General features: G+C 40.4%; 1 protein-coding gene across 2 annotated transcripts in view; it reads left to right on the top strand.

Annotated features, from left to right (window-relative positions):
• Positions 1-19,428, top strand: part of CLASP1 (cytoplasmic linker associated protein 1) — a 304,172-nt gene that overhangs the window by 81,678 nt on the left and 203,066 nt on the right. The window contains exons 5-8 of one of the 2 annotated variants that reach the window (XM_006868736.1): positions 7,616-7,694; positions 9,440-9,543; positions 10,460-10,551; positions 13,050-13,125. The exons of the other annotated variant lie outside the window; for it this stretch is intronic. Of the exons in view, the coding sequence (XP_006868798.1) occupies positions 7,616-7,694; positions 9,440-9,543; positions 10,460-10,551; positions 13,050-13,125 (351 nt within the window). The remainder of the gene's footprint in view (positions 1-7,615; positions 7,695-9,439; positions 9,544-10,459; positions 10,552-13,049; positions 13,126-19,428) is intronic. 2 annotated transcript variants of the gene reach the window in all.

The raw sequence follows: 19,428 nt of genomic DNA, 5'->3' as shown, positions 1-19,428 counted from the left end.
GTTAGGACTTCTAAAGCAATATTGAATAAGAGTGCTGATAATGGGCACAGCTTTTTCTGGTTCTATTTGCAATGTTTTCAGCCTCTCTTCTCCAGTGTTTACCGTACAGTGCTGCACCAGGACTCCATAAAGTGAGTTTTTGTGGTTGCTAAGGGCTGTCAAGTCGGTATGGACTCATAGGGACCCTATGTAGGTTTTCCAAGGAGCACTTGGTGAGTTTGAACCACCACTTTGTGGTTCAAACCAGTCTTTGGTTCCAGTGCTTATCCTGTAGCACTACACTGTTATTGTTGTGAAGTGCCATCAAGTCTGTTCCAACCCATAGCGACCCTGTATAGGGTTTCCAAGGAGCAGCTGGTGAGCTTGAACTGCCAATCTTGCGGTTCAAACAACTTTGCAATCCAGCACACTAACCCACAGCGCCACACCAGGACTCCATAAATTGTGCGTTGTTGTTGTTAAGTGCTGTCAAGTCGATATCAACCGATAGCGAACCTGTGTAGGATTTCTGAAGATCAGCTAGTGTGCTTGAACCACCAACCTTGCAGTTCAAACGGCTTTGCAGTCTGGTGCATTAACCCTCAGTGCCACAACCAGGAAAGTGTGTAGCCATGTGCAATTTTTCTACATTTTAGCAAGACGAATGTAAAGTTGTGTCTTGAAAACATGAGCACACTTCTGAAATGGAGGAGTAGGGGAATTCTGCTCAACCCAGAAGTTAGGTTTTGACTGATTCCGATCTGTCTCACCTCCTCTTTAACTGTCACTTGCTGTCTGACAAAAGCACATTGCTTTGTGCACATCTCCTTTCTCAGCGTGATGTAGGCTCTTCCAACAATTCACTGTCTGCCTAACACTCTATGAAAAAGGTGGAGAGTCACTTGACATAAATGTAAAGGGTTTCTTTCTGAACTCTCCATTAAACGTTTGCTGACTTGATCTTGGAGTGTACTGGTCAGCGAACAGAGAAAGGAACAGAGAAAGGCTGCAGGGATGAGAGAAATCTCTTTAAGAAACGGGACACTTGTGCGTGGACTTGAAAGAGGTCAGGGTGGCTTGGGTGTGAGGGGACACAAAAGAAGTTCAAAAGCAAAGTTGTCAATTTGAGGACTAAGGTGCATCTGTCCTCAGTCTATGGTATTTTTAATAGCCTCATATGCAGTATGAAAGTTGGACAGCGAATAAGGAAAACCGCAGAATTGATGCATTTGAGTTATAGTGTTGGTGGAGAATATTAAGAGTACCATAGACTGCTAGAAGAACAAATAAACCTGTGTTGGGATAAGTATAACCAGAATGCTCCTTGGAAGCCAGGATGGTGAGACTTTATCTGCCATCCTTTGGGCATACTATTGGGAGGGACCAGTCATTGGAGAAGGACATGATGTTTGATAAAGTGGAGTGTCAGCGAAAAAGAAGAAGACCCCCCAACGACATGGATAGCCTTATGAGTACAGTAGAGAGATGTGATAGCGGAAATGTACTAGATGGCATGGGGAAGAGAAAGGGCCTTGACAGCGGTAGACAAGTAACTGACAGATCATTTTTGTCTTCCAGAAGCATCACTTGGTAAGCATTCCGGACTGCTGAGAATCTGAGACATTTCTGAATTGTTATTCTGTAGAAATCTTGTAAACCCAATTTAAAAATACTTTATAATTAAAAAAAAAAAGATCAGAATGAAACAGTATTTCAATTCTGAAACATAATTCTACCCCCTGTAGCTCTATAGGAAAAGCACTGGACTGATAATCACAAGATCGGTGGTTCAAACCCACCAACCTCTCCTAGACATACTTACTGTTAGTCAGAACTGACTCGACAGCACTTAACAACGTTGGGGTGAGTCTTATAATCAATGATGTATCACTAAATTGTCACCATTTAAAAAATTATTGTTAATAAAATTTATGGCATGAGATATGGTGCTGTTGTTTTTAGGTGCCATTGAATTGATGCTAATTAATAGCAATCTTCCGTACGATAAAATGAAACACTGCTCAGTCTTGCATCATCTCACAGTTGTTCCTATATTGTAGCCTATTGTTGCAACCATTTTGCCAGTCCATCTTGTTGAAGACCTTCCTCTTTTTTTGCTGACCAAGCATGTTCTGTAAGGACTGGTCCCGCCTGATGCATGTCTGAAGCATGTGTGACCAAGTCTCGTTATCTTCTCTTCTAGGATCATTCTGTTTGTAATTCTTCCAAGACACATCTGTTTGTTCTTTTGGAAGTTCATGGGTATTTAATATTTTTCACCATGATTGTGCTTCAAAGAAATGAATTATTCTTCCGTATTCATTATCCAACTTTTGCATTCATATGAGGCAGTTGGAAAATCAATGGCTTGAGTCAGGTGTCCCTCAGTCTTCTGACATGTTTGCTTTAACATAAAGAGTTCTTTTGCAGCAGACTTCCTAGTGCAGTGGTGTTGTTAAGTGCTGTCGAGTCGGTTCCGACCCATAGTGACCCTGTATAGGGTTTCTGAGGAGCAACTGGTGACAATAAACAAAAACTATGTGGTTCAAACCTACCTTGCAGTCCAGTATATTCTAAAGAGTTCTTTTGCAGCAGATTTTCCTAATGCAATATATCCTGTGATTTCCGGATAGCTGCTTCTATGGGGATTGATTATTGATCCAAGAAAAATGATAGCCTTTACAACAGGGGTGGGGATCTTTTTTTTTTTTTTTTCCCATGCCAAGGGCCTTTTGGATATTTATAACATCATTTAATGTAAATTCATGTTGCTCTGAAAACTCCTAGATTTATTAAATTCCGAGTCCCACCTGTGATTGCCTTGGCAGGGCTAGACCACATGATTACGAGGGCCTTATACGGCTCATGAAGGAGCTCTGGTAGCGTAGTGTTACGAATCGGGCTGTGAACCTTAAGGTCAGCAGTTCGAAACTACCAGCTGTTCCACGGAAGAAAGATGAGGCTTTCTGCTCCCGTAAAGATTTACGGCCTTGTAAACCCTGTACAGGGTCACTGTGAGTCGGAATTGACTCCATAGCACATAACAACAACAACAGTATGGCCGTGGGCTGGATGTTTCCAACCTCTGCTTTAATAGCTGTAATCTTTTTTTCATTTATCATGCTTTCGGATATTAGTCCAGTTGTGAGGTTTTTTATTTTATGTTGAGATGTAATCCACATGAAAAGACCTGTGATCTTCATCAGTTAAGTGTCTCTTTACTTTCAGCAAGCAAGGGTCACAATTCATTCACAGTTCATTAATGAAGGGTCCTCCAGTCCTGATGTCATGTTGTTCTCTGACTAGTCCAACTCTTGTATTATTTGCTCAGCATTGTTGTTGTTGAGTGCCGTCGAGTCGATTCTGACCCATAGCGACCCTGTATAGGTTTCCAAGGAGCAGGTGGTGATCTTGAACCACCATCCTTATGGACTCTGCAGTCCAGCGCATTAACCCACAGCACCACACCAGGACTCCGCATAATTCTGTTTTTTGCCTAAATTCTCCAATATTGCAAGTTGAGATTTGAGTATTTTCTTCAGTTCTTTCAGCTTGAGAAATGCCGAGCATTTTCTCCGCCTTTTGGTTTTCTAATTCCAGGTCTTTGCACATTTCATTATAATATATGCATTTGTCTTCTCAAGCTGCCCTTTGAAATTTTCTGTTCAGCTCTTTACCTCCTCATATCTCCTATTTGCTTTAGCATCTTTACATGGGAGAGCAAGTTTCAGAGCCTCTTTTGATGTTCATATTGGTCTTTTCCTTCTCGTCTCCTTAATGACCTTTTGCTTTTTTTCTGTATGATGATATTCTTGATGTCATCCCACAAGTCTTTTGGACTTTGTTCATTAGTGTCTAATTAATCAAATCTGTTCTTCAGACGATCTCTAAATTTAGGTGGGATATGTTCAAGGTCATATTTTGGCTCTTGTGTACTTGTCTGAATTTTCTTCAGCTTCAGCTTGAACTTGCATATGAGCAATTGATGGTCTGTTCCACAGTCTGACCTTGGCCTTATTTTGGCTCATGATATGGAATGTTTCCATCATCTCTTCCTACAGATGTACTCAATTTGATTTCTTTGTATTCTGTCTGTAGAAGTCCATGTATTTAAGTCATGGTTTTGGTTGTTTTAAAAAGGTATTTTCAATGAAATGATATACGATAGAATGAATGTAAAACTAAAGTTCTCTCATGTAAACTATCATATAATTCACAATGAAACATTAAAAAAAAGTTAATTGGATGATACTGTAAAAAAAAAAAAGGTATTCTCAATGAAGAAGTCATTGGTCATGCAAAATTCTATTATGTAATTTACAGGATCATTTCTGTCATTCATCAAGGCTATATTTTCCAACTACTGATCTTTCTTCTTCATTTCCAGCCTTTGTTTTCTAATCATCAGTAATTATCCATACAGCTTGATTGTAGACTGAAGAAGTTGGTAGAATTTTTCAATTTCATCCTAATTAACTTTAAATGGTTGATGCATAAATTTTAATAATAGTGGTATTAACTGGTCTTGCTTGTAGGTATATGCATGTTATCATATCACAGAAAGCATTATACTTCATGATAGATCTTGAAATGCTCTTTTTGATGACGAATGTGACGCTATTCCTCTTCAGTTTGTCATTCCCAGCATAGTAAACCATGTGATTGCCAGTTTCAAAATGGCCAATACTAGCCCATTTCAGCTCATTTTTGTTGTTAAGTGCCATTGAATCAGTTCTGACTCCTAGCAACCCTGTATAGGGTTCTGAGGAGTGACTGGTGAGCTTTAACCACTGATTTTGCGGTTCAAACTGACCTTGCAGTCCAGTGCATTAACCTGCAGCTCATTAATGCCTGGGTTATCCAGTGTTATGCATTCCTTTTCATTTTTGACAGCTTCCAATTTTCCTAGATACATACTTTGTACATTCCATGTTCTGCTTATTAATAGATGTTTTCAGCTGTTTCTCCTTATTTTGAGTTGTGCCCCACCAGCAAATGAAGGTCCCAAAAGCTTTACTTTATTTGCCATCACCATGTTCAACTTTACTTTAAAGAGGCAGCTCTTCTCCAGTGGTAGTTTGAGTGTCTTCCAACCTGAGGGGCTCATCATCCAGCACTGTATCTGACAGTATTCTGGTGCTCTTCATAATGTTTCAGTATTCCATATTCTGGTGTTTATCGTATTTGTTCCACTGATATTCTTAAGATTTTCAGTGGGTAAACATTCGTAAGTAGTTTGCCTCCTTCCCTAGTCAGTCTTAGTCTGGAAACTCAGCTGAAAACTGTCCACCATGGTTGACCTTACTGGTTTTTAAAATATCGGTGGTATAGCTTCTAGATTTATAGCAACACACAAGCTACCACACTACAACTGACGGACTGATGAGTGATGGGACATGAAAGATGAGAGGATATAAATTCAAGAAGCTGAAGGAACCCCAAACAGGATAGATCCAGAAACAAACCCACTAAGACACATAACCAAACTCTTCAGAACCAAAGATAAGGAAAGATTCCTAAGGAGCACCATGGGAAAAAATGAGAAGTTACTTGCAATTGAAAACTAATAAAACTAAGCTCTCATTTTTCAGTACAACCTATTCAGTCGGGAAGACAATGGGTGACATATATAAAACTGTAAAAATAAAAAAAGAACTATGTATATCCAGCACAATTGCCCCTCAAGTACTGTGGTGAAATTAAGATGTTTGCAGATAGAAAGAAATTGAAAGAATTTATGAAAATGAGACCAACCTCATAAAAAATACTAATGGGGGTCTTTTGGACAGAGATGGAAACAAAAGCTCATACAACAACTCAAATTAACATACATGACGATAGCAAACTACTCAGAGATAGAGGTATCCCATGGTAAAACAAGGAAAGAAGTACAGCCAGAATTCTCCTTAGATGCAAGGTTGGTAAGACTTCGGACATATTGTCAAGAGGGACCAGTCCCTGGAAAAGAACATCATACTTGGGAAAGGTGGAGGGTCAGCAAAAAGAGGAAGTCCCCACAACAAGGTAGACTGACACAGTGGCAGCATCAATGGGCTCAAACATAGCAACAACTGTGAGGATGGTACAGGATCCAGACAAAGTTTTCTTCTGTTATGCATGGGGTTGCTGTCAGTAGGAGCCTACTGATGGCACCTAACAGCGACAACAACAACAAAGCTAAAGCAAGAACCTTGGGGTGGTGCTGGACACCTGTGAGGTCGGTAGTTTAAACCCACCAGCTTCTCTGCTATGAGTCAGTGTGATTCAATGGCACACAACAACAGTAAGAAAACAAATCAGTAAGACTGAACATAGGGAACCTGAATTAATCAGTTTCCTATAACAGAACCTCAAAGTAGAAAGAGGAAATAGTGTAGTTACAGAATTTCCAAATGAAGAGGTCAAGTAGATTTTAATTTAAAAAAATTTTAACGTAACGGTAACCCTAAAACTAGATCAGGCCTTTTTCTTAGCTGTCGTCTAACCCCTAATACTAAAATTATTGTTAATATTTTCAAGTAGCCAGTATATTACAAGAAGAGTTTATGCATCATGTTTTAAGTTTTGAAGTAGTGGATTTCAAAATTAAGTAAAAAGGCTGCAAAAATACAGTATTGTTAAGTGCTGCTGTTTTCAACGCATAACTATCCTGTATAGGGTTTCCAAGGAGCAGCTGGTGGATTTGAACAGCCAACCTTGTGGTTCACAGTCCAGTTCTGATCCTACCACATCAGTAGTCCATAAAATAAAACAGCATAAAAGGAATTGTAATTATACGCTGAATGTAGTGTAGTGGTAAATAGGAAGGAGAGTGATCTGAGAGGCTGAAGTTATTTTAGAACAATTTGTGTTGTGTACAATTTCCAGAGTATTACCTGTTATTGCGTTTACAGGTAGTGGAAAACAAATTTCCTTTTTCCAAAAATTGCACCAATGTAAAGCACAGCTTTAATTGATGCAGGCGTGTTGTGTAGGCGTTAGCAGTACTGTCCTCACCACACGTTCATTGGACAGTAGCGCAACCCCAAGAAAAGGATGGCTGCTACATGTTAGTGTAATGCCGCTACCGGGAAGCGCGAATACCAAATTGGGTTGTGGTGACTAATTTATGAATTTTCCTTCGTGGTTACTGGTAGCTAGTATACCTCCAATGAACACAGCTCCCCAAGCCGACCACCAAACTCCTAGCTTTTGGAGACTTCTGTGGAGCCGCAGAGTGGTGGCTAATTTCTACCCAGAAGGCACCGCGCTGGCTGCGAGTAAATTTGCATACGTGGCTCCTGGTTGGGGCCGACTCGGCTAGGGGGTGGGGGCGTGGCTGTAGCTCTTGCTGCTTTTCCAGGGGGCGGGAGCTCAGTTTTTTGGACCACACAGCAGCTGATTTTTATTTTGGTTCAGGACGATTTTGTTTAACCTGTAAAACAGTTTTTTTAGTGCAAGAGTTCTCGTGCTGTTAGGGGTTAGCTGAGCCAGAAATACTGGGGTTTTCCTGCAGCAAGGGGGCGGAAGCGCGGACCCCACTTTCTAGGCTGTTAGGGGTTATCTGAGCCAGAAATGCCAGGGCTTTCCAGCAGCAAGTGAACAGGAGCGCGGACCTCATGCCGGTTGCTAATGGAGTTTAGCGTTTCCATTGCAGGTAGTTCTTCTGGGCATGGACATCCTGTCCGCGCTGGTGACCCGGCTACAGGATCGGTTCAAGGCACAGATCGGCACAGGTGAGTTTTGGGCAGCATAGAGCAGGCCCCTAGACTCCCTTTCTCCAGTCTTCCCTCCTTTCCTGCGCTTAGTACCTCCTAACTCTGGCAACCAGCCCCTCTGTACTCACCAGCCTTTTCTTGCATCCTCTTCCTCTTCCAGCCCTCCAACAGGATTTGCACCCTTGCACTTCATTTTGGCCTCAAGCTGGCCTTTCTGCACGTGCTCTCACACTCACTCCCCCGCTCCCCTTCTACCGCCCCCCTTTCTGCTTGGTGTCTTGGAGTATTTGCGTTCTATTATACAGTTTTACTGGTCTTTTGGACTTACGGTGTGGTGCTGTAGGAGCAGCACTGAACTGTGAACCACTAGGTCAGCAGCTCAAATCCACCAGCAGCTCTTTGGAAATCCTCTACCGGGTCGTTATGATTGGGAACTGACACCCTGGCACTTAACCGTAACAGTTGCAACAACAGCTGCTCTTTTATTTCTTGTACAAAATTAACCATCACCTCTTAGTGCCAACTGTCATAATGGCCCCTCACCTTTCTCTCTAGAAAAAGGCAGGTTTTGAGGAGTTATGCAAACCCATTGTAGGTTTTCCCCCCTTAAAAGATTATTGTAGCTATTTGTACTTTCCCTTGTGCTGTAAGCGTCATTTCAAGTGTATGAGGTAAATGCTCTCTTCTTTTTTAAGGGAAAACAATATGTCTAAAAAATGAAATAAAAATAATCATAGGATTCATAGATTTAGAGATAATCTAGACATCTGGGGTTTCATGATGTAGACACCTAACGTTTCACAGTGGTACTGTAAACACGAAATAGTGCTGCCGGGCCAGCATTTCCTTATTTCCTTTTAGAGTTTCTCAGTCAGTGTCTATTGCAACAAGTGTAGTTTTTTTGCTGTTGTTGTTAGATTTTATTCTAGTAGAGTAACTGCCTCACCATTTTGCAAAAACCAAACCAAAACAACCAACACCCCCCACCCAAAAAAAACCACACTAAATAATTTAGAAGTATGGTATTTTAACAGTATTCCATTTTCCTCCTAGAATTACTCAGTAATGTCTCTTTTAAAAGATAGACATAGCTCACTTGTGATGCACAAGTACCCTTGGTTCCTAGGCTACAGCGCCCCTTTTGTGTGTGTGAGGAATGGCTAGAGAACTGCAGGTCTGTGTGATGCAGGTCCTTGTGTGGCGTGCACACTCACCTGTACGTGTCTGCACTTGGCTTTACATCCTCAAGCCACGAGAGGAAAGCCCTTTCATCACCCATGTTTCCTTGTGTGTGGAGTCTTCTTGCCAAGATATTTGGAAATGTGGTGGGTCCTGGCTGTGGGATAAGGATGGTAGGATAAGTAAGAAGATAGACTGTATGTCTGTTTATAAAAATTTGTTTTGGGAGTTTTATAGTTAACTCTAGTGGATTTCAGCAAGATAGGTAGAGCTGTGAGCAAGGATTGGTGGGATTTATGTGCATTGTTTGGAGCCCTGGTGTGGTGCTGTGTGTTAAAGCACTGGACCGCAAGTCAGTTTGAACCACAGGGTTAGCGCTTTAAGCTCACCGGCCACTTCTTGGAAACCATATACAGGGTCACTGTGAGTTGGAACTGACTCGACAGCACTTAACAACAACAACAGCAACACACATCATTTAGTCCAGGATTTTGCCATCCCAATTAATTGAAACATCAACAGTTGGTGACTATAGCTTCTGAAAATATGCTTTAATTTGTAATAATTTGTGTTTTGAATTCCAGTGTTGCCAAGTTTATTAGACAGACTGGGAGATGCTAAAGACTCTGTGAGGGAGCAAGACCAAATACTGCTGCTAAGGATCATGGATCAAGCTGCTAATCCCCAGGTAGGACATGTGTACTTGCATGCGCACAAGTATATAACTTCATATGAGAGACTAATTTCTTTTAAGGTGATATTTACAGATGAAAAATTTCACAATATTTAATCTGCTCTCCCTGGTACAGCACAGGATATTTAAATAAGCAATTAACAGTCCAGGGTATAATAAGGAGGAGGAGGAGCAGAAACTGTGGACTTAACATTGGTATCAAATGCTTTGTTTCGTGATCTGTCAGAATCCTTACCTAATTTATGGAACCGACGCTTCATTTCTCTGAAAAGTGGCCGCTATGGTGTCTAGGAAGTCAGGAGACCTGGCCTATGCCCTGGTCCACATTTGCTTGTGAGCGAGTTGGGACTATGGAGATGAGCAAACCCCAAAGAATCCCACTGTCCTTGGTTAGGGTGAGACAGAATATCAGAAAAACCTTCGCCAGAGAAAAATGAGCATGTGTCTGACTTCTGTACTTGGGCCGGAGAAAGCTTACTTAGGCAGGGGAGCAGTGTGAATACGTGGCCTTTGTAAGCCACCAAAGCATTCAGGTTCACTTTCCTTACCTGCAGAATGGGGACTGCTTTGCTTCCCATTCAAAGCTGCTGGGAGAATTTTAAGTGTAGTTATATTAAGTAAACAGGTTTTTAAAATCCTAAAATGGTAATATATTAATTTCCCCACAAACTTTTTTGAAAAAGTTTGTGGGGAAATTAATTTTATTATTTTTAAATTACATTTTTTCTACAAAAAAGTAAAACCCCTTATATAAATAATCATTTTGCAATGTGCTACTGGGTTAATTGGGTTCTAGAGGATGACACTCATTTGACAGCTGCAGAGAGGTACGTCTGTTATGTGTCATTCTTTCTGCGTGAGAACTGCCAGTCATCTTGTCTTCTCTTCACCTGCTTTTTGTCATCTGCAGTATGTGTGGGACAGAATGCTTGGAGGCTTCAAACACAAGAATTTCCGCACACGAGAAGGCACCTGTCTCTGCCTTATTGCAACACTGAATGCGTAAGTCTGTGCTGAATTGAAATTTTTACTTGGGTAAAGCATTTAATTTAATTTTTTAATTTTTAATTTTTAATTTGAAAGGGTTAGGGAGTCCTATGCATTCTATATCCAGCCTTCTCCAATGTTAGTATCTTGCCTAATATCAGTATCAGCAAGTTGACATTGCTGTAACCCACAGAATTTGTTTGGATTTCAGCAGTTGTGTGTGTGTGTATGTGTGTAGTTCTATGCAGTTTTATCACATGTTGTTGTTAGGAGCATCAAGTTGGTTTTGACCCATAGTGACCCTGTATAGAGTTTCTGAGGAGTCGCTATGAGCTTGAATCGCCGGCCTTGTGGTTCAAAGCGACCTTGCAATCCAATGCTTTATCCCACAGCGCCTCACCTGGGCTCCATGAGTATCCTCATGTATTTACCACCATAATAAAGATATAGGACTCTACCATCACCACAAAGGCTGTCTCAAGTGATCAGTCACTTTAAAGCCACTAATCTGTTCCCCATTGCTGATTTTGTTATTTCAAGAATGCTATCTGCTGAGATTGAGTTTTTTGTTTAATAGAAACAATAGGTTTTGCTAAGCATAGTTCTCTTGAAGTTACATATATGTTGCTGTCTGTAATAATAGTTCATTCATTTTTGTTACTGAGTTGTATTCAGCGATATAGATACGTCAGTCATTGACCATTTGAAAGATTTTTGAATGTTCCCAGTTTTTAACAATTATGAATAAAACTGCTATGGACCGTGTACACACACACACACACACATTTCTGCATGAACATAAATTTTCATTCTTTTGGAATAAGTGCCCATGAGCACAATATAGGAATTTTTAATTTTAGAAGACATTGTTAGACAATTTTCCCAGAGTGTCTGTACCATTCTATATTGCCCACAGGAATGTGTATGAGTGGTCCAGTTGAGTGTTATTTTCTGATACGTGTCTAGTGATATTTTATTGTACTTTTAATTTGTGTTTCCCTGATGGTGGTTGGAGTCCTTGTGTGATGCTGTAGGATAAACTCTGGACTGCTGTTCAAGCCCACCGGTTACTCCTTGGAAGCCCTATATAGGGTCACTATGAGTTGGAACCGACTTGACAGCACTTCACAACAACAATGGTGGTTGAGGTTGAACATGTTTTCATGTACTTGTTGTAGGAGAGGTTTTTAAAAAATTAACAATTACCAATCACTTGTAAGGATTAAAGTAATATTTATATCATATAAAAATTTATGTAAGGAAGAAAATTAAAATCTCCCATAATTCCATCACCTTTAGATAATTACTCATAACACCTGTTGTGTTGAATTTCAGCCTTTAGATTTGTATTATTTTTTAAAACCCAAATGCTTATATTACTTTAGATTTTCCTTTCTTAATGTGTGATCAGCATTTTTCAGGATCATTAACTGTGGCTGTAAGTATGTGAAGCTTGCAATACCTCGGTGGAACAGAGTTTCTTGGAAAGTTGGAGGTTTTAGTCCACTCCGAAGCCTCTTGTAAGAAAGACCTGTTGGCTACTTTAGGAAGTTCAGCCATTGAATGCAGTCTACTCTGGCACACTCAGCGTTGCCAGGCATCAGAATAACTAGATAGCAGCTGGTTTACGTGAAGCTGAAAAAGAAATCTTCGTGTTCTTTGACCGCAGTAGATCTATTTACGGATGTGAATTTGTCCTAAGGGCGTAGTCAATAGAGCAAAGAGATGTGTTCTTAAAGGGTGTTCCTGACAACCATGTTTATGATGGTGAAAAGCTGTAAGCAGCATAAATGTTCTACCATAGGGCGGTGCTGAGGTGGAATGCTCTGCAACCAGCATGTCACAGCAACTAGTAAGTCAGTCTCCACTAAGTTCAATCCAGGGAGCGTGACACTGAAGCAGAGAGGGAAAATTCACTGAAGGAACTTGTAGTCTAGTCTAGTTTGATACACTATATAGAGTTAGGCAAAATAATAATGATGACATAACAAAATGGTGTACTGCAGGGACAGCTGAATGTGTGTGTGGTGGTTGTGTTGTTAAGTGCCTCCGAATCTGTTCCAACTCATAGGATCACAGTGTAAGGCTTCCAAGACTGTAAATCTTTGCAGGAGCAGAAAGTCTCATCTTCTGCAGAATGACTGGTGGACTCAAATCGCTGACCTTTTGGTTCACGGTCTAATGTTTATCCTACATAGCCACTACATTCCCTACACCTATGTGTGAAAACAAGCAACTCCAGGGAGAATTCTGGGGCTTTGAGTTGACTTTACAGAGTTAGGGTGAGGTTGGAGGAAGACTGTGTTAGTAAGAAGCCACTAAAGGCTTTGAACTGGTGAATTTGATGTGTGCACAGGGGCTGCCATGCTGGGTTCCTTTTGGAAACAGTGTAGAGTAGGAGGAGAGAACGTTGGTGAGAGGTGGGGCGAGGAACTAGGGATGAAAGTAAAGAGAGGAGTGTGGGTGGGTATGTTTTTTTGTTCTCACTAACAATGAAAAATTTTTGTTTTCAGCTCTGGAGCCCATACTTTAACACTAAGCAAGATTGTGCCACATATTTGTAATTTACTTGGTGATCCAAACAGCCAGGTGAGTGTATATTTAGTTAGAAAATACCTATAAAAATAAATGCTTTCAAACAGTTAAAGATGCATTTTGGTGTTCTGTGTAAGCCTAAGTCAAAAAGTTTTGGCATAAGTGTTCCAGTTCATACATGCATAGGCTTATTCCAAATATAACATGCTTAAACATGCTTCTGTGATCAGTAGATGGCTGCAGACACATTCTGTCTGTGATACATTTGTCTTAATCTCATAGGGTGCTTTCCAAAGGAAGTGTCAGTTTAAGCAGTGACTTCTGAGGACATCCGCTCAAAAATGTGCAGCAGTGCTTTCTGACTTACCCTTTCACCTGACAGGAGCTTAGGGACTTTTGTCATATTTATGAAACTTTGATTATTGTCTAAGGTTATTATCAGCAATCCACTAGCATTTATGAAATATCACAGAAAAATCTTCCCTCTTTCCTAACAAATAAGACTAAGAAATCACTAGCGCCTCAATTGGATATCATGTAGACCAGCATTCAAGATACTATCACTCTGGTCACCATCTCTGCAGCCAAAAGGGGTTGGGATGCTGGTGAGAGAAATATATGGTGAATAAAGTCAGACAGTGATTGCTGGGAGGTGGATGACCGGGGGGAGGTTGGAAAGTGACCCAAGGGAGCATTTCTGAGATGATGGAAAATGTTTTATGTCTTGCTTTGGGCTGTGGTTGGTTTCACTGGTGTATATAATTATTGAAACTGTTTTAGAGTGCACCCTTACAAATTGTACATGTTAATTATTTATTTTTTAACTTTTTATTGTGAATTGAGTGAAGGTTTACAGAGCAGATCCTGTACATTTTACATCAAATTCAAAAATAACCCCACTTCCTTGGCAGGATGGTGGGAGAAAAGTTGTTCATCTATAAGTCATGAAGTTTTGCAAGTCTGGTCACTAGAAATACTTGCCTAGTTCAGTTCTATTTATTTTTATCATTATTTTTACGTACGGGATTTGCTCATTCAAATTGATAGGTGAAACACTTGATTAGATAAGGGGGCTGACAATAGGTACAAGGATTTATGGAAGAAATATACATGATAAACAGGAATCTCCCTTTAAAGCTTCATTGGAGGTGTGCAGATTTCCTATTTACACCAGCTAATAGGTCCCACTGTATCTGAGCACATCTTGTTTTCTTACCCTTTCTTCTTCCTTCCTGCCTTCATTTCACCAGAGGTTTCCCTGCCTCTTTGGGGGTCTGTTGCACTGCTTCCTTTCCTTACCTGCCCTTGTTACCCAATTGCTGCCTGTTTCTGTTTTCTTGGTCTTCCTTGCTGGCACCTGTTTTCTTCCTTCCATTCATTCTCTTATCCAGCTTTAATTGAAAACTTGCCATTATGTACTGAATCATACTTTATTTAAAAATAACATGAATTTCAGTCTCTTTTCTATTTTAATTTCAAACTTTTTATTGGAACCTGAGTGAAGGTTTACAGAATAGATCATCAGTTTCACAGTCAACAAACCCTACACTTCATTTCATTCTGTTGCATTCCCTTCAGTGTAGTACATGGCCCTCTTCTTCCCTGTGTTTCTTGGTTCCAAGTCACTTCCTTTCCTCATCCTTGTGATCTTAAAACATTGTCACACCGGGACCCGCAAGGATCCTGGTGTGGCACTATAAGATAAGCACTAGACTGTTGATCACAAGGCTGGCAGTTCAAACCAGTCACTCCTTGGAAACCTGTATAGGTTCTGTAAGAATCGGAATCGACTTCAAGGCACATAATAGCAACAATAGCAACATGCTCCACCACATTCATGGCTATGGTTGCTGCAAAAGTAATGATGTCTAGGTGTCATCAGATTGGTTTTGACTTAACAGTGACCCTGTGTATGCAGAACGAAGCACTACCGATCCTGCGCCATCCTCATCATTGTTCTTGAGCCTGTTGCTTTGACCACTGTCCCAGTACATCTCATTGGGGGCCTTCCTCTTTTTCTCCTACCCACATTTTACTAAGGGCCTGGTTCCTCCTGATGACATGTCCAAAGCATGAGAGACAAAGTCTCAACGTCTTGGCTTCTAAGAAGCACTATAGCTGTACTTCTTCCAACACAAACCTGTTTGTTCTTCTGGCAGTCCATGGTACATTACACATTCTTCCTCAACCCCACAACTCAGTGCATCAATTCTTCTATGTGCTTCCTTATTCATTGTCTAACATTCACATGCATATCCATAGTTTGTTATGATCCACACAGTCAGAAACTTTGCATGGTCAGTAATGCACAAGTAAACATTTTTCTAGTATTCTCTTTTCAGATTCATCTGATGTCAGCAGTGATACCTTCCTTAGTTCCATGTTTTCTTCTGAATTGGGCTGAGTTGCTAGCATTTCCCTGTTAGTATCCTACTGCAACGGTTTTTGAATTATCTTCAGCAAAATTTTACTTGTATGTGATGCTAATGATACTGTTCAATGAGTTCAGCATTCTGTTGGGTCACTTTTCTTTGGAATGGGCACAAGTAATGGAGCTCACCCAATCGGATCACCAGGTAGCTGTCTTCCAAAGATCTTGGCAAAGATAAATGAGCACCTCCTGTGCTACATCAGTTTTTTGAAAAATTTCAGTTTGAATTCTATCAATTCCTGGAGCCTTGTTTTTCACCAATGTCTTCATTGGTTAAAAAAAAAAGCCTGGACTTCTTCCTTCAGTACCATCAGTTCTTGATCATACGCTACTTCTTGAAATGGTTGAACATTGACCATTTCTTTTTGGTACAGTGACTCTGTGCATTCCATCTTCTTTTGATGCTTTTGTATTTCTCACATAGACTCCTTCAATATTGCAAGCTTAAGCTTGAAGTTTTTCTTCAGTTCTTTCAGCTTGAGAAATGCTTAAAGTAGTATTACTTTTTGGTTTTGTAGGTCTGTGTCTTTGCACATTGTTTTGTCTCCTCGAGCTGCCCTTTGAAATTTCCTTTTCTATTCTTTTGCTTCATAATTTTTTCCATTTTCTTTAGCATATCTACATTCAAGAGCAAGTTTCAGAGTCTCTTCTGACATCCTTATTTTGGAAGTAGATTAAATTTCGTGTGATCAGCACAATATATATTCTGAAAATATAATTGTTTTTAAGAATCTGAATTAATTAGCTTTGACTCTTGACATAACATTTTAAAGCTCCCAAATGGTACAGTCTATTTAATACTGAGCCACTTGTTGTGAAGTGTCCTAGAGTCATTTCCAATGCATAGTGACCCTGAATAGGGTTTCTGAGAAGTGAATGATGGATTTGAACTGCTGATCTTCTGTTTAGCAGTCTAATACTTATAGTATAGTGCAAAAAGCTTGGATCAGAAAACAATCTGGATTTTTTTCCTTGTTTTGGTGACATATACCAGGCAGGTGACCTTGGTGGATATTGATTCTTGAGTGTCTGTTTCCTCTGTAAGATGATGGCAGTGGTAGGTACAGTTAAAAGTGCCAGTTAGATGAGTGTACCTTGAAGGGTAACTGTTCTTAGGACTTGGTGTGACCAATTGGTGTTAAGTACCTTCAAGTCAGCAGTAACTCCTAACAACCTTATGCACAAGAGAACGAAACACTGCTCAGTCTTGTACCAGTCTCACAATTGTTAGGCTTGGGCCCATTGCTGCTGCCGCTGTACCATTGCATCTCGTTGGGGGTCTTCCTCTTTTTCACAGATCCTCCACTCTACCAAGTACTTCTCCAGGGACTCATCTCTTCTGATAATAGTTCCAGAGTATGAGAGACGAAGTCTGGCCAATCCTGGCTTCTAAGGAGCATTCTGGCTGTACTTCTGCAAACACAGATTTGTTCATTTTCCTGGTAGTCAGTGTTACTTTTAATATTCTCCTCCACTACCATAACTCATATGTGTCAGTTATTCTATGGTCTCTCTTATTCATTGTCCAATTTTCATACGCATATGAAAATATTGAAAATATTATGATTTGGGTCCTCAAATTGATATCTTTGCTCTTGAACATGTTAAAGACGTTTTGTGTAGCAGATTTGCGTAATGCACTATATCAGTTGATTTCTTGTGCTGCTTCCATGAGTGTTTATGGTTGATCGGAGCAAATTGAAGTCTTTGACAACTCCAGTCTTTACTCCATTTATCTTGATGTTATTTACTGGTCCAGTAGTGAGAGTTTTTGTTTTCTTTACATGGAGGTGTAGCCCATAACGAAGGCTTGTGGCATTTGATCTTTATCATAAGCATTTTTTAAAGTCCTCTTGACTTTTAGCAAGCAAGGTTGTGTCATCTGCATATAGCAGGCTATTAATGAGTCTTTCTCCAATCCTGATGCCCTGTTCTTCATATAACCCACCTTCTCTGATTATTTGCTCAGAATGCAGATTGAATTAAGTATGGTGAAAGAATACAATCCTGGTGCATACCTATCCTAATTTTAAACCATTCAGTATCCCCTTATTATTCTTTTGGAATGACTGCCTCTTGGTCTGTGTACAAGTTCCTTATGAGCACAATTAAGTGTTCCATAATACTCGATCTCAATTAAGCACAGGTAATATATTTCTGGTGTTTTCTGCTTCCATGCACAATCCATCTGATGTCAGCAGTGATAGCCCTAGCTCCATGTCTCCATCTGAATCCAGCCTGAACCTCTGGCAGCTCTCTGTCAATGTACTGCTACAGCCATTTTTGAATTATCTTCAGCAAAATTTTACTTGCATGCGATATTATTGATATTGTCCAATGAATTCTGCATTCAAATGAGTCACATCACATCTCTTTGGAATGGGTACAGATAAAGATCTCTTCCAGTCAATTGGCAAGATAGTTGTCATTCACATTTTTTGGTATAGATGAGTGAGTTCCTCCAGTGCCGTCTCACTTTCTTGAAAGATTTCAATTTGTATTCCATCAATTCCTGGTGCCTTGTTCTTTGCCAATTCCTTCAGTGCACCTTGGACTTCTTCCTTCAGTGTCATTGGCTCTTGATCATATGCTGCTTGCAGTAACCATGTAGGAGTCTTGTCTGACTTCCCTGGCTTCACAACAGGGAAAGAGAATCAAACTTAGAAGCAGCCTCAGGCTGATTCTATGAAATGGAAGTCAGACATGCTCTTCTACCCTACCACCTTCTGTACCCTATGCTGACCCAAAGCACTCGCTGCTTCACCTCTGGGTTTGATAATCCATTGTAATGGCCGCACAGAACTCATAATAATACTCTCAATTGTGGGGCTTATTAGGGAAGTCAACAGGATACAATTCTGGTTGGAAACCTCCTCGGCAGCAATTCTCCATTCAGGAAAACCTCTTGTCTGCCATACTGCAGGCACACCTGACTCTTGTTCTTAGTCTCTCGGCCATGTGGTTCCTTGGCCTCTGCACTGCTCAAGTACTTGTTACAAACTTCTTTTAGTCAGTCTGTGAATGCCCAAAGGGCACATTCTTCAAGCCAGTGTCCTGCCCACAGGCTCTCTACTTTATTCAGTCCATAGGTCTAGAGCTAGAAGCTGCTCTGTCTCTCCATGTTGCTGCCTCTGCTCTCACCTCTGCCATCTCTGTTTCTCACATATCACTCATGTTCCTTCTTCATGGTGTTGGAATCTTCTGTCTCTGCTTCTGTGATGACTCCTTTTAAGCCTAACTGGAGGGCAAGACTAAGCAATCCCAACTTTAGATTCCGATATGCTGTATTTGCATAAGGAGCCCTGGTAGCGCAGTGGTTATGATTTAGGCCGTTTATCTCAAGGTCAGCAGTTTGAAACTACCAGATGTTCCGTGGGAGAAAGATGAGGCTTTTTGCTCCTGTAAGATTTACAGCCTTGGAAACCCTGTACGGTTCGCTGTGAGTCAGAACCAACTCCATGGCACATAACCACCACCAACCAACCAACCAACCAACCAACCCACCCCATCACTTGGAGGGAATTAAAAAAAGACTTTGGATAAAAAAGCCATATCAAGTAAATTCAAGGCACCACACTACCTTTTGAAATAGTTGAACGTTGACCATTTCTTCTTTATACAGGGTGTCTGTGTGTATTCCTTCAATTTTCTTTTGATGCTTTCTGCACCATTCAGTGTTTTGCTCATAGAATCCTTCAATATTGTAAGTCGAGACTTGAATTTTGCCTTCAGTTGTTTCAGCTTGACAAATGCTGAGAGCATGTTTTTCACTTTTGGTTTTCTAACTCCAGGTCTTTGCGCATTTTGTCATTGACTTTGTCATCTTTAGCTGCTCTTAAAATTTTTCTTTTCAGCTTTATTATCTCCTTATTTCTTCCATTTGCTTTAGTATCTCTATGCTGAAGAGCAAGTTTATGTCCTTTTGT

Source organism: Chrysochloris asiatica, unplaced genomic scaffold (assembly GCF_000296735.1).
Source record: "Chrysochloris asiatica unplaced genomic scaffold, ChrAsi1.0 scaffold00123, whole genome shotgun sequence".
NCBI lineage: Eukaryota > Metazoa > Chordata > Mammalia > Afrosoricida > Chrysochloridae > Chrysochloris > Chrysochloris asiatica.
This window is presented reverse-complemented; position numbering and strand designations above follow the sequence as displayed.